This window comes from Podarcis bocagei (genome assembly GCF_964188305.1).
Source record: "Podarcis bocagei genome assembly, chromosome: 11".
NCBI classification, from domain to species: domain Eukaryota; kingdom Metazoa; phylum Chordata; class Lepidosauria; order Squamata; family Lacertidae; genus Podarcis; species Podarcis bocagei.
In genome coordinates this window covers 42,843,874-42,859,439 of record NC_138136.1, presented here as the reverse complement: position 1 = coordinate 42,859,439, position 15,566 = coordinate 42,843,874, and the positions used below count along the sequence as shown (strand labels likewise).

General features: G+C 41.4%; 1 protein-coding gene across 2 annotated transcripts in view; it reads right to left on the bottom strand.

Annotated features, from left to right (window-relative positions):
- DHX29 (DExH-box helicase 29) overlaps positions 1-15,566 on the bottom strand; it is a 28,042-nt gene that overhangs the window by 3,375 nt on the left and 9,101 nt on the right. For both annotated transcript variants that reach the window (XM_081212655.1, XM_081212656.1), the window contains 15 exons: positions 14,706-14,829; positions 13,789-14,391; positions 13,122-13,265; positions 12,825-13,001; positions 12,214-12,354; positions 10,783-10,927; positions 9,394-9,514; positions 8,553-8,637; positions 7,748-7,836; positions 5,725-5,853; positions 5,254-5,329; positions 4,704-4,928; positions 3,282-3,418; positions 2,613-2,706; positions 1,315-1,602 (listed from right to left, as the gene is read on the bottom strand). In XM_081212655.1, the coding sequence (XP_081068781.1) occupies positions 1,315-1,602; positions 2,613-2,706; positions 3,282-3,418; positions 4,704-4,928; positions 5,254-5,329; positions 5,725-5,853; positions 7,748-7,836; positions 8,553-8,637; positions 9,394-9,514; positions 10,783-10,927; positions 12,214-12,354; positions 12,825-13,001; positions 13,122-13,265; positions 13,789-14,391; positions 14,706-14,829 (2,578 nt within the window). The remainder of the gene's footprint in view (positions 1-1,314; positions 1,603-2,612; positions 2,707-3,281; positions 3,419-4,703; positions 4,929-5,253; positions 5,330-5,724; positions 5,854-7,747; positions 7,837-8,552; positions 8,638-9,393; positions 9,515-10,782; positions 10,928-12,213; positions 12,355-12,824; positions 13,002-13,121; positions 13,266-13,788; positions 14,392-14,705; positions 14,830-15,566) is intronic.

Below are 15,566 nucleotides of genomic sequence, written 5' to 3'. Positions count from 1 at the left end.
ATGAAGGTCATGGGCAGACCACTTAATGATTGTTCTGCCTCTTGTGGCAATTCTAAAGAACTACGCTAGATGCTGTATTTTTTTTATTGCTTTTACTTCTTATAGTACCGTATTTTTTACTTCTTATTGTACCGTATTTTTCACCCTATAAGGCGCACCGGCCCATAGGACGCACCTAGTTTTCAGGGGGGAAATCAAGGGGAAAAAATATGATTTCCCCCCCGCAGCTCTGGGAGCAGCAGACAGGCTGCACGCAGCCTGTGCGCTACTCCAAGACCTTCTCCCTGCTTTTGCAGGAGGTGGAGGAATTCCCCCACCTACCACGAAAGCCCACAGGAGGGAGAAGGGACTGACTCAGCAAGTCAGTCTCTTCTCCCTCCTTGGGGAAAAGCCCCCAAGAGCTGTGCGCCCTTTAAAGGCTGCACGGCTTCTGGGTGCTTTTGCGGGAGGTGGGGGAATTCCCCCATCTCCCGCAAAAGCCCACAGGAAGGAGAAGGGACTGACTCAGCCAGTCAGTCCCTTCTCCCTCCTTCGGGAAAAGCCCCCAAGAGCCGCGCAGTCTTTAAAGAGCGTGCAGCTCAAAGTGGCATCGGGGAGCAGCGCGAAGGCGTCACTCGCCTTCCTGCTGCCCCCCATCCTCTGGGGCTGGCGATGGGGGAAGCGCTGCGCTCTCCCACCGCCAGCCTGAAAGCCGGGTTGGAGAGTAGCGGGAAGGCGTCGCTTGCCTTCCCACTGCCCCCCATCCTCTGGGGCTGGCGATGGGGGAAGCGCTGCGTTCCCCCACCGCCAGCCTCAAAGAGCAGACTCTCCTGGCTTCAGCAAAAGCAACACGAAGCCTCCGGAGCAGGATTCGGAGGCTTCGCGTTGCTATCGCTGAAGCCAAGGAGCCTGCATTCGCCCCATAGGACGCACACACATTTCCCCTTCATTTTTGGAGGGTAAAAGTGCGTCCTATAGGGCGAAAAATATGGTATTTTATTGTATTCAATTCGAATTCCATAAAATTCACACTGCAATAAAATAAATAAAATAAGCAATAAAAATACATTTAAAAATCAACATGAATATTTAATGCAGACATGCTGTGGACTACCTGAATGAAGCTTGCAGATCTCTAGTGGTCTGTGGACCATAGTTTGGAAACCACTGTTTTACAAAGTACCATAGATCTAAGATGTTGTAGGTCATGCCCACTTAAACCAAGGTGAGAAATCCTGGTCCTGAATAGCATATCGTTTTCCTAGCACTGCAAGACATCTAACTCAAGATTTGTTGCGCCATTCCCTCTGCTTGGCAGAATATTGCAGATCTTACCTTTTCTTGATATATCAACCACCCATAGGTTTGCAGGTCCCTGTTCACAGAGGAAGGGTGAACTTGGGCTTTACCCTGAGCAGTCTCTGTTATGCATGCCAGCTTCTCGGTGATATCTACAGACTTGGTGTACATTATCTTCCCCACATTGTCATAAAGCCCAGCAGTCAGCACAGCTTTAAGGAGGACCATTTCTTGCAGCGAAAGGGCGTGTGTGCCTTCATGGTGACAGGAGGGCGCTGCAAATCCTGCTGCCCGCACCACCCTGATTAGCTCTTTTTTAACATCCTGAAATAGATGCAAATGGCAACATTTTAACAATTCAATCACTATTCAACAACAGATTTTCCAACAACGGCAGCCTATTTTCTTTTAGTTTATCAGGTAAACTACACTTGATTAATGAAGATACTAAACACATTTACATAAAAGGTGAGAAACTTGATTGCATTTCATTTTAGTTTCTAAATATATTATAAACAGATAATAAAATTTATGATTTCTGCATGGTGTTTCTATTACAGTGGTGCCCCGCAAGACGAATGCCTCGCAAGACGAAAAACCCGCTAGACGAAAGGGTTTTCCGTTTTTCAATGCGCTTCGCAAGACGAATTTCCCTATGGGTTTGCTTCGCAAGACGAAAATGTCTTGCGAGTCTTGCAATTTTTTTCGCTTTCCCCCCCCTTTTTCTAAGCTGCTAAGCCGCTAATAGCCTTTTAGCCGCTAAGCCTTTAATAGCCGCTAACCCTTTAATAGCGCTAATCCGCTAATAGGGTTGCTTCGCAAGACGAAAAAACCGCTAGACGAAGAGAATCGCGGAACGGATTATTTTCGTCTTGCGAGGCACCACTGTATTAGTTTAGTTATTAGCCTATAAAGTTCAGGGCCCAAATATCACGCATTACTACAGAAATTTAGAGCCTCGGTTGCAAAAGGAGTTCTAAAGCAATCAGAAAGAGACAATGGAGTTTAGCCCCATCTATTTTGCATTATTTGCATGAAAACAGATACCACTTTCTCCAATGATGTTTAGGGTTATGGTCATTTTAGTTGCTAGATGAGAACATTAAGGCCCCATTCCACTTGAGCTTGTCAATGGTTTTAGCAGTTCTAGTTTTTATCTGTAAGCTGCCTCGAGTCCTATCAGGGAAAAGGGCAGGATAATAATAATAATAACAACAACAATAATAATGTGTGTGGACATGTGGTGTTCTCCCCACCTTGTGTGTTCATTTAAGCCACTTATAAATCCCTAAACAAGGCTGAAGTGTTTTAAATGGCAAAATCTTTGCTGGTACCTCCAGAGTTAATAGCGAAGTTCTGTTGAGGAAATTTCTCCTGCAGTAAGTCATTTCAGCACGGTATCCTCCTTCATGACGAGCTTTCTTCCATCTAGGCAAAAGAACAACAACCAGCTCTCCTAATTATTATAAGATAAAGACTCATGATGCAAGAACACAAAAGAGTCACAGTCAAGGAATATGGGAAGTAGTGCTTCAGAATGGAGCAGGCTTAGTCCTCATGAGGCTGTTTTTGGGGTCCCCCCTTTCCCTTCCCTAAATGTTCTTGTAGCTCTGCAAACTTTTGTGCTTCCTTGATACCTTCCCTCTTTTGTGGGGGTACAGTATTATAGCATGGCTGCAGTTCCTTGGTTGGAACCCCCCCTTTCCCCAGTTAGCACTATGACAGCTGCATTTGCAACATAGACCATTTCTGTTGGCACTAAAGGCAGTTTCTTCTGAAACAGAAGACAAAATGAGCAGAGAATTTGGCTGCCATAACACTGTATACTTTGTACTTCCCCAGTTTCAAAAGTGTAGCATAGCACTATGACAGTAATGGGAAGGAAGACTAGTTAAGTGAACCCTAAGCACCTTGTATAGTCTGGATAATAAATAATAATGAAAGGTTTATCACAGAATGCATTCTTTTGATCAAAATGCTTTAGGAAAGAATACTTGAGTTACCCCAGATATGCCTGGTAAATTGTTAAGTGGTCTGAGTTTGCCAAAGCCAGAGATGATTTCGCAAGGTCTGCTTCATCTTTTCTTCCAATTGGTGTAGTAAATGGAGATTTTTCTGTCATTACTGCAGCAAGAGTGGCCTGCAAACCATAGTAAGATATGATACATTAAATCCAATAGCAATTACATCTTTATTCCCACCGGTATCTATTTCATTAAGTTTGCATAAGATCAAGAACCAAAGTGATTACACCGCCACAGAACTCTACTACACAATTCAAAGAATTCAAAGAGTTGGAAGGGACCTTGAAGATCATCTAGTCCAACCCCCCCAGCAAGGCAGGAATATGCAGCTGTCTCTTATGGGGATCGAGCTTGCAGCCTTGGTGCTTTCAGCACCATGCCCTAAGCAGCTGAGCTATAATTTGTCAGTGGAAAAATGAAAGCAAGGAGCTAGCATTACATGTGATCACAGATTTCTGAAAGATTTGGAAAGTGAAAGGCAATGACACATAAAAGCTGCCCAGATCCCTCTCGTTCAACCTTCTGTTTCTTAAAAAATGCCAAGTTGGAAATTTCTGAAACCTCCTAAGTAAGGCATGATGAGGAGAGCTATTTTCTTTATCCTTAATTGAGCAATGTCTCAAATATATTATTGAAAAATACATCCTATTTGGGTATTGTTACAAACTTCAGAAAGTGGCACACGCCAGTTTGCCCTGAAACAGCTAAAGTGGTGTGTAGATGTGTAGATAGATAGATACAGTAGATAGATATAGATAGATAGATAGATAGATAGATAGATAGAAGATAGATAGATACAGTGGTACCTTGGTTCTCAAACAACTTGGAACCCAAACACTGCAAACCCGGAATTAAGTGTTACGGCTTATGAACTTTTTTCGGAAGCCGAACATTCTCTGCTTTGAGTGTTATGCTTCCGATTCGAGTGCCACACTTCCGTTTTGAGTGTTACTCTGAGGTTTGTCTGTTTTGGCTATTTATTTTGCATTTTTGTTTTTGCAGCACTTTTTTTGTTTTGTTTTTGTGACTGTGTGGAACTCAGTTCATCTACTGACTGATTGATTGTGTAACTGCAGTACATTGTTTATTGCTTTCCTTTTATAGATCAATGGTCTCATTAAATAGTAAAATTCATATTAAATTGCTGTTTTAGGGATTGTTTTTAAAAGTCTGGAATGGATTAATCCATTTTGCATTACTTTCTATGGGAAAGCACACCTTGGTTTTGGAACGTTTTGGTTTTGGAACGGACTTCTGGAACGGATTAAGTTTGAGAACCAAGGTACCACTATAGATATATGCCTTAAGACGATAACAGGTCCTCAATATTATCAATTATTTTGCAAGCACTGATACTGTCTAAAGTTTAGAAAATAGTCGATGTAATGGCGGTCAACTTACCACTGGTTCCAAGCAGCCAAAAATAGCACCAAATATCAACATTTTACCAATCTTTACATTGACTGGTAATGCTGCAAGATGTTGGCCTAAAGGAGTCAGTTTTGGCTCACTTAATTCACAAGCCCCAATCTTCCGTAGAACGTTCATGGCATTGCCAACTACTTGAGGCTGAGGTGGGTCTAAGGCCTTGGAGAGGAACTCTTCAGGAGAGCCAAGATTACATTTCTGTAGATGACCCAAGAGCAAGGAAGAGATAAATGCATCTAACAGCATCCTATAATAATAAAGTATAACTTTATGGATATATGTCCTCCACCAAAATACACATTTCCTAAAAAATATTCTTCTTTACAGTACTTGCATTCATGTGCATGGCAATATGAAACTTTAACATCTGTTCCTGCCCTCTGCCTGCACGGATCAAATAGGTGCTTAAGACATAAATAAACTTTTCCATTTCCCCCCTGCAGGCCTTCAGAAATCAAACCCAGCCTCTTATGCTTTCCCGATAAATCAGAAGTATTAATAATTGAAACAGAAAATCTCATACCATGATGTGAAGGCACAGTTCTTCCAAGGGCACCCGCAATATTTCTGGAACAGAGTAGTCTGCAAAACTTTCAAATCTGCAAAAAACACAAAGGAGAGATGCAGTAAGATGTGGTTCATATTGCTAAATCTGCCATGAGATTATGTACACAGGCGTAACACAGTGTTAACTAAGCTGGCGGCCATTTCATTGACTGAGGGTACTGGAAAACACAACAATAGTGCAAGTTAGTTCTAATCAAGATCTGACTAGTTTGGGCTCTGCTAATTCTATCAAATGCCTGTCAATGTCCATTATGAAACTCACTGTGGGTGAAAGGGCCTTTTTCACTTAAGTACTATGCAGAGAAATATTTGGGGGGCAGAATACATGTAGTCATTTAACAGCCAAGTGAAGTACCATAATAGATTATTTGCAATCATAAGTACTACTTGCTTAGCGTCTAAATCTTGAAAGCCAAGACAGCCTTACCTATCTCTGGTGTACATTCGGAAGCAAAATCCATCCCTCACGCGACCAGCTCTCCCTTGACGTTGTAGTGCGCTAGCTTTACTGACAAATGTCTCCTCCAATGAGCTCATTTGACTGCTTTCGTGGTATCTGGGTTAAAGGGAATGAAACACAAATTTCCATTAAAGCGTAAATGTTAAAGCCATGTTAAGAACTTTCTCTGCAAGCAGATTCTGCAAGATCTGCTTCACCTTTAAGTCTAAGTGGAATATTTCTACAGTCACATCAAACTAGTTGCAATTACAGATGCCTATTGACCTTCGTAGAATCTACCTCAAAACGGACCGTGGTGTTTTAAAATGCATGGTGTGATTTAATTTTCTGGAAAGTAAACTCACATTCCTGTGAGAAATCAAAGTAGCTTAGAAACTTCTGCTCCTGTGAACAATGAAGATAACAAGAGACTTGGTCTTTAATTGAAGAGTCCCAAGAGAAAAGATTTGAAAGACAAGATGATATAGGATGGATAAGTAGAGAGACCAGGCAGGTTGGATGGAGGCGGCAGCAGGGAGAAGAAATGTATTAATATATATTTTTAAATGGGTCCAATGTAGCAAACTAGGATTTTAAAAATGGCCCTTAGTTCGAAAATACCTGATGATTGTCCTAGACAACCTCACACTATAGCTGCAATTGGGTTCAGAAGTACTGGCTGTGGACTCTAGTGTAGGAACATGGCAACTTGTTCAGAATCTTGCAACCTTTTCTTCTACAACCTTAGCATAGAAATACAATACTCAGTATTAAAGAGAATAACTTGAAAAGAACTGAGGCGGTTTCTGCTGTGAGAGGACTGAGATTAGAGTTTATAGTGGACAGGATACTGGATTTTTTCACCAAAAATAGTTCCTAGTTCTTTCCTTAGCACCATCATCTGGGCACCTGTTAGTTTCCTCCAGGACCAAGTTTTTTTCTTACCCAATCAGCAAAGAATTTTTTTTACAAAAAGGGGGGAGGATTGTATAACAAAAATGAGCACATGCAAATATCCGTTATGCATGCTAGTTGTAGAATCTTGATTTTCTTGCGAAAGAGCTCCGTATTTCTTACATACAACTCCATGCCACAGAATATGCAACCAGCAAAACAAAAACCACTGCTTTCCTGAGACACAGCATACTACTGCATGGTTCTGGTTACAGAAATCAAGTCTTGCCACGAAAATAATCGTGCATTTTCCATGTTACCAATCACTTTTAAACAGATTTATTTATTTACTAAATTTCTAGGCTGCCCTTCATCTAAGGATCACAGGGCATTTTAGAATACAAGAACACAGAAATATATAACATAACAAGCAATAAAAACAACACCCTCCACAAATTTAAAAGGCCACACATTATTTAATTAGCCAAAGGCCTGGAGAAGAGGAATGCTTTTGCTTGGTGCCTAAAGATATGCAACAAAGGCACCAAGTGAGTCTTTCTGGGGAGAGCATTCCAAAAATGGAGAGCCACCACAGAAAAGGCCCTATCTTGTACTGCCTTTTGAGGAATTAAGAGTTTCTTAGGTTAACTGGCACTTTATACTACATGCTCACATAGTATTAGAAATTGAGATATGAGCTAGGAGCTAAATGTCACCTTTAACCTAGGTTGTGGGTGCAACAATGGAATGGCTAGGCACACTTTTTTATAACAAGAATACAAAGCTGAAAATGAATGAACTGCAGCTAAAATATTATGTTAATTTTTCAAATGCTCTAACCCACCCCTAATGCCCACCCCCCTAATACTCTTAAGAGGGTCTCTTTTCTGGTCTTCAAAGAGTAGCTGGAAGTGGGTAGGCAGAAAAAGGTCTACCTTTCCTTCCACTCTGTAGTTTTAATCTGAAATCTTAGACACAGTACTGCACCCAGAGCTCAGAAACTGCTCATGCTAATGAAACTCCCTGTCGCAAAATGTGCCTAGAACAATGGGAGTTTTGAGCACTGCGCTCACATTACAAAAGCACTTCAATACCAATTGTCAACACTGAGTGTTACCTATTTTCCTTTGTCCTTCCAGCGTCAATTACAAAAACAACATCAGGTATAGTAATACCTGTTTCAGCAATATTCGTGGCCAAAACAATCTGTAAAAGAAACAAAAAAATTGTTAAGTGTTTCATTGTTAGTGTGCTGCCAAAGTTTTCCATTGTTATGGGGTGTGTGTCCTGCTTTTTATATGTTGAATGGAATGTTAATATTTCATATGAATGTTTTGTCAGAACAGCTGATGTATTTATTATGATGCTTTCAAACTAGGGTCTAGGGTGGTCCAGCAAACCACCATGCTCTAGAATCTAGGTAAAGTCACTCTGTATTTCATCATGAATCAATATGGATGATCTTCTTCATTCTCAGCAATGCAATTCATTCATTTCTGAAGACTTTACTAAAAGCACTATGAACACCCACTTTCCATCTCCTGGAGAAACATTACTTTGCCCAGTAACTATCATCTCTTACTTCTGAAAAATTATGCATGCCAATTGCCATCAAATTGTATGCATATTTATTCAGAACCAAGCTCCATTTTGCTAAGAGGGACTTGGTTCCAAATAAATGTGCAAAAGATTGCCACCTTTGAGGAAGTGATCTTGCTTATTACCCACACATTGTGCACAGGCAGACACGATTCTATAGCATAAAAGGGATGCGGGCAGCATATGTACAATTTGGCAGCATCAATCGTGTTTTGAAAGATGTGAAGTGAAGGCAGTCTGCTACGCCGATAAAGGGAGGAGGAAACATCAGACTGGAACGCAATATGAGACAGACAGAGTGTAGAGAGTTATATAAACCATACCTTTCTAACACCAAACGGGGGCAATGTAAAGGCAGCTGCTTGGTCTTGGGTGGACAGAACAGAATGCAGTGCTATTAACTGGTGCCTGAAAGGATTGTGTAAAAAAACAACACTGAATGACTGTGTGTTTATTTCTAAGACTGCATGTCTTAGACATTATGCAAAGTAAACAATGGTCATTATGCTAATTCATATGTGGACCCATTTTAGAATTAACTCAAGAAAGGCTCACATGGCTGCATTTTAGAAAATACGGCTTGAATGCTGCCCCCGCCAACTGATGGCTTCTTAAAAGTTTGGGAAGGCAAAATCCCATGCACATACAGCTTACCATATTTTCAGGCTTATATTTCTTTCAGCACCTTCAACCTTCCTCCAACATCATTGCCCTGACTCATCCAGCATGGTCTGCAGCAGGTGGTGGGAACTTTTGGCCCTCCAGATATCGCTGAACCACAGCTCCTGTAAGCCCTAGCAAGCAAGGGCAATGGCCAGGGATGATGGGAGTTGTAGTTCAACAGTGGCAGCTCAATCTGGACGGCCAAGGGTTCCCCACACCTGAACTGAACAATGGTTACATTAGCAGTTCCTTAAAAGTGTTGCAGAAACATGAATATTTTTGTCCATCGAATAAATGATAGCAAAGGGGGCTTCTCTGGAGAGGGGAATTCTGGGTCCTGGCTTGTGCAGCATTTAAAAATTTATCCATTAAACAAGTGAGGCTCATCTTTTCAGCTAGCAAATTTGTTTAGCCTTTCCATAATCTATTTAAAATTACATACACACAGCACCTATTTCCCATGCGAACTGATCAGTGTTTTTCCAAGAATAATTAGTTTACCTCTCCCTTAGATTAAACCTTCTGTCAGTTGAAATGAGATCATGCAACTGTTGGATATGAGCAAGGCCTGGCAGAAAAATCAAGACAGCTCCTTCTACATTTTTGAACTGGGGAGTTCTATCTATAGAGGAAACAAAAAAGAAAACAATTCACATTCAGATTTGCGGTTTTTTAAAAAAGCCAATATTCCATGGTTAGACACCCACTGTTCTACCATTAAGGAAAGCAAACAATTCAACATCATGTTTATTTTATTTATTAAATTTATACCCCACCCCTCCCCCCCAAAGGAGCCCAGGGTGGCCATTCATACACAGAACAATCTTCTGTATGCTAACTCAGAAGTCACATGGAGTTTCATGAGCCTGGTGTCCAGAAGAGTGTACAGCAGGGTGGGAGGTCCTTGTTTTTAGTCTGGGGGCCACTTGGCAACGGTGGGTGTGGTCAGAGGTAAACAGTCCTTTTTATTCAAGAGAATTTGCATACTGCTAAATTGTCAGGACAGTTTACAAGAAGCTCTAAGCAGTTTTACAGTGGTACCTCGGGTTAAGTACTTAATTCGTTCCGGAGGTCTGTACTTAACCTGAAACTGTTCTTAACCTGAAGCACCACTTTAGCTAATGGGGCCTCTTGCTGCTGCTGCTGCGCCGCAGGAGCACCACTTCTGTTCTCATCCTGAAGCATAGTTCTTAACCTGAAGCACTATTTCTGGGTTAGCGGAGTCTGCAACCTGAAGCGTATGTAACCTGAAGCGTATATAACCCAAGGTACTACTGTATATCTAAGTTAGTGGAGGGATGGGTGTGGCTGTTCTCTTTGCACAGCAAGCTGTGTTACTGCATTGCAAAGCCAAGGTTTCTAAGCTACACACCCACACACACCCTCCTTCCATCCAGGCAAGAAAAGGCATTATGACAGGCAAGTGTCAAGGAGGGGGCCAGTGAGGAAGTGTGACCAAGGTCCAGAAAGAGACATCTAGAGCGCTGCATTTGACCAACGGGCGTGAGGCTCCCCAATCCTGATACATAGGATTCTTGTTGGCATGCATCTGCCTCAAGAGACAATGGTATGCGCCTCAGGGAGTGAAGTCAAACCTGAGAATCGCAGCGCCTGCTATGGCTGCAGAGATCAGTAACTTGTAACTGCCATTTTTGCTGCGTTAGCAGCACCGAAGTGACCCTTCTTGAGTACTGTTGTATGGAGGTCCTGGGATGCCCAGAGAACAAGACCTCCAGATTTGTGTAAGGTTTACTCCTTAGTCTCTCCCCCCCTCAAACATGTCCCACAAGGACATATATTAAGGATAGCAGCCTTAATATATGGCATTAAAAAAAACGTTTTGGTCTGTAACTTTCTAACAGCTTTAAAAATAATTCCAAAAAGACATACCTAGGAATGCAAGCAACTCCAAGATGAGGTCAAAGTTTATCTTGTAGGGATTCATATAAAAAATGGCTTGACGGGTTCGACTGCTAAATTTTTGGTAGTAAGGTCCTAAATCAATACCTGGTGAAGACTGAACTGGAACATGTTCCTAAGAAAGGGTGGGAGGGGGTGAGAAAGAACACTGGAAATATAAGTTCTGAAATGGGTTAACAAAATGGGTATTTGTTTATAGCTTGTTTTATAATACTGCAACGTGGATGACAAAATCATAAACATAGAAATGAAAAAACAGTATAATTAAAGCTGTATTAACTACGATTACTACATAAAACAAATACTTTACCTAGATACTGAGGTCAAATGACACTGTTCATAGACACATTTAATCTATGCTATATTTTGGAAAGTGGCTTGTCTGTTCTCTATGCAATTGGACATTTAGGATACTGCAACCAAATTTTGCACAATGATTCTTGAGATCAAGGAGGTTTTGGTCTATGTTTGGATACAGTTGGATGCCATTTTGAATCACAATGGCAGACTGAATCTTTCAAAACTGCACTAATTTTTTTGGCTTCTTAGAATTCCTGAGCAATGCCAGGTATGAGACTTCTGGCTAAAAACATTTGTGGTAAGTCAAGATGCACAACCTCCAAATTACTTTGATATTCATGGGTCAGCAAACTTTTTCAGCAGGGAGCCGGTCCACTGTCCCTCAGACCTTGTGGGGGAGGCCGGACTATGTTTTGAAAAAAATATGAACGGATTCCTATGCCCCACAAATAACCCAGAGATGCATTTTAAATTAAAGGTCACATTCTACTCATGTAAAAACACACTGATTCCTCGACCGTCTGCGGGCTGGATTTAGAAGGCAACTGGGCTGCATCCGGCCCCCGGGCCTTAGATTGCCTACCCATGATTTAACTCTCCTGATCTGCCTTGGCTTACAGTGGGTGAAGGACCAACATGCCATTCCACAGATACAATGGGACTGAAACCATTAGCAGTCCAAAAAGACCCTTTATTATAAGGGTTTAGTAAGAGAGCCAGTGTTGAACAGCAGATAGAATTTTGGACTTGAACTGCTGAAACCTGGATTCAGATCCCTGATGAGTCGTGAATCTCACTAGGTGACCTTGGGCCAATTACTATCCCTCAAATAACCTGCCACACAGGATCCTCATGAAGATAAATAGGGGGCAACCTCATGTATGTTTCCCTTTGAAAAGAATATGGGATGCAAGTGTATCAGTAGCATGGTTATCGTACACACTCATCCTCTACGTAACAAGTTCAGAGAAGCCCATTTTGGGGTTCTTAAAATGCATGTTCAGAATCCACTTTCTAACTGTTCTGCACTGGGTTTTCAGTATGATGTTGAAATACTGTTCATGAAAGGAAATTGAATCCCCTGTGGAGAAAGCGTCTCACCTGGTATTTTGTAACTCCTCCTCCTTTGCTAGTAACATTTATTGTTATTTCCTCCTCTTCTTCCAAAAATTTCTGACAGTATTCAGAATCTTTCTCAAGGATAAAACCAGTTTCCTCTATCACATCTTCAACATGGAAAACCTAGAGTTGTGTAAAAAAGAATTATGCTTTGAACGTTACTTTAAACAAACTTCAGCAGGGTTTTGAGTATTAAGAAAGGAAGGGACCAGCTTTGCTTTTTTGTTGTTGTTGAAATAGGTACCTATAAAGGCTTATCTGAAAAATGGATAATTTAAACTTTGGCACAAGGCTCCTCTGTCCTGTTGTGCTGTGAAACTATACAAGAGCAGCTCATGTTAAACATTTTCTCCCCTCAAAACATGGGTTCAAGCAAAAATAAATCAAAAATACATTACTTGGTTCAGGTATAAGTTTAAAAACGTTATATGGCATTTCATTGAAGGACTAAAAGAAATATGGACACATGGCTTCCTAAGAAGATTTCTTAAACAAAGAGTCTTTTCAAATAAGGACTCAGGATTATAGCCTGAGAATAGGCAAAATTGGATTTTAATAGCACACCCAAGATATGAGTGCAATTGTATATTTACCTCTACAGGATAACTTCTTCCTGAAATCCTTAGTATGGGACAGTGAGTGAAATAGCTGGAGAATTTCTCACTGTCTACCGTGGCACTCATCAAAATTAGATGCAGGTCTGAACGCTTGTGCAAGATCTCTCTTAGGATAATTAGCAAGAAATCTGATTGAACACTTCTTTCATGGACCTTGAAAAAAACAGAATGGAAAGCGAGTTAATGAATGAGACAGAAGCAAGGGCTTTCTATAAAACATGTTGCTTTGCACTGTTCCAGTCTTCTGCAGGTAACTGTGAAAGTGTTGCTAACCTCATCCACTATAACATGAGACACGTTAGAAAGAAGAACATCTTCTTGCAGCTTTCGAAGAAGAACTCCAGTTGTACAGTAAAGCAATCTAGTGGCCTCGCCTGTTCGGGATTCCATACGGATTTGATAGCCACACATGGAATTCTTAATTTAAAAAGAAAGAAAAACAGATTAGTATACAAAGGGTGAGCCTGTAGTAAACTTATTACTGGCTGGATTTTGTGCTGCATTTTGAATCAAAAGTCTTACTCCTGGGGAAAATTGTATGGATCTAGTTTTAAAATGATTGCTTTGCAGAGTCTACCTATTTGACAAAAACACAGCACTCTTGGACTTAAGTCTCCTTAAACACTAAATAGCCAATGCAAGATGGTTTTTCAGTGGGGTTTGGTTTTTGGTTTACAGACTCCCAGCTAGTCTATCCTGGTGATGCTTTCTTAAAGGATATGCAATAGCTTCTCTCTGCAGCACTAATCATTTTTGCAAAAGAATACCAGAATATGAACAGTATAGCAGTCGGCCAGTCATTAGGAGAGATGCTTCAAGCGAAATCCACAGCAAGGAGGGGCTCTACTTGAAATCCCTATGATAAGAGGTCCCATTATAAACTGATAATTTGAAAAGGCCTAAGTCAGAGCACACAGCCACCCTCCCACAGGCAACTTACTCTTCCTCCAGGTCCACTTTCGCAGCCCAGCTCTTCACATACTCTGGTTGCCAAACTCACTGCTGAGATCCTTCGGGGCTGGGTGCAAACAATATTGCACTTATTCAGATTTCGTTCGTTATGCAGCAAGTCCTCCAACAAAAAATGTGGAACTTGGGTACTTTTGCCACTGCCTGTTTCGCCAGCCACAACCACAACTCGGTGCTTTTTAAGAGTCTCTATGAGGGCATGTCGGTACCTGAACACAGGTAACTGCTCCCTCTCCTTTAAAAGCCTCTGGTATCTAGGCGTATTCTGCAGTTTCTTAAAGAGGGTCCTAGCAGGTTCCAGGTCATCTGTAACTGGGCTGTCGAGAGACAGACCACCAAAGTCCTCTTCGGAAACCAAGTTCTCCCAAGAGTCTTCTGCATCTTCCAATATTTGGGGCTTGCTTTCCAGCGGCTGCTGGGGCTGTTGCTGTTTCAGCTTGTTTAGCAGTTTAGCAATGAACTGGTCACGGGGTTTGTTGGTTTCCATCTTGTTTTCTTCTTCCTTTTTCTTTTCAGTGTCACTCCATTCTAGCCAAACCTCCCTGTATGTGGGAGGAAGTAACTGATGGACTGACTGCGGAAGAGACAAAAAAACAAAACAAAACACTTTAACTAGGGGAAATATGCACTGGACCTGGTAACAGGACGTTTACAGTGTGCATGTTTCCTGATCCACCAGCCTCCAAAGGGTACATGTTCACATACATGAGCTACCAAATGGTGAATTGGCAAGTATGAACCAACTCCTGTAAGGTGTGCTTCCCTGGGTTCCTTTGGGAGGAAGGGCAGATATAAATCTAGTAAATAATAATAAATGCAACTGAACGATTTTAAATGTTGTCTGCACTAGGAACAGTTTTCAGAGTTCAATCATATACAAAACCTCACCTGTCCTTTGGTTAATTGGTAAAGTGCTAATGTAGCAGCCAGGTGTTGAGCCTGCATGCTGTCCTCCGTAAGGATTGTTGGAATTGCTGTCATTGTTTCATCAGCCGACTTGGTAACTCTCACCCTTAAGAAGTTAAATCAAAGTGTATAAATTCATTTTAAGTCACACAGCAATCATATCTACTTTGAATAAAGGATGGCTTTCAACTGCAGGATTCAAAAAGTTAACCCTTCTACACATTTGGGATTTTAAGTGATACCACAGAGCTACAGTGGTACCTCGGTTTTCGAACGCCTCCATAGTCAAACGTTTTGGAACTCGAACACTGAAAACCTGGAAGTAAATGCCTCAGTTTTCGAATGTGCCTCGGAAGTCAAACAGGAAACATGGCTTCCATTTTGAGTTTTCCGTACTGAGGCTTCCATTTTGAAGCATCCGCTTCCAGTTTTCAGTTTTCAAACGTTTCAGAACTCGAACAGACTTCCGGAATGGATTACGTTCGAAAACCGAGGTACCACAGTTACCCCTCGTCCCACTTTATACCCCACATAGTCATGTGTTTGTTCTATTGTGTTTCAACAAACATCCTCATTTTAAAAATAATAATGGGGGGGGGGTTTCCACTTAGCAACTCCATCCTAATAAAATCCTATGCTGATGGCTGAAGGTGGTGATGTTTAGAATGGTACACTGTTTGCCTCTTCACCTGCCTCCATCAGCAGAATTTCATGCAACTGTGATAGGGCATACTTAAGAGAGAGAAAACACCTCCATCTAACTACTTAATCTGTACCAAATGCTGACTGGCTGAGGGTGGATAGGAATTAAAATTGGAACTGAAGGGAGGGTGGAATTAACAT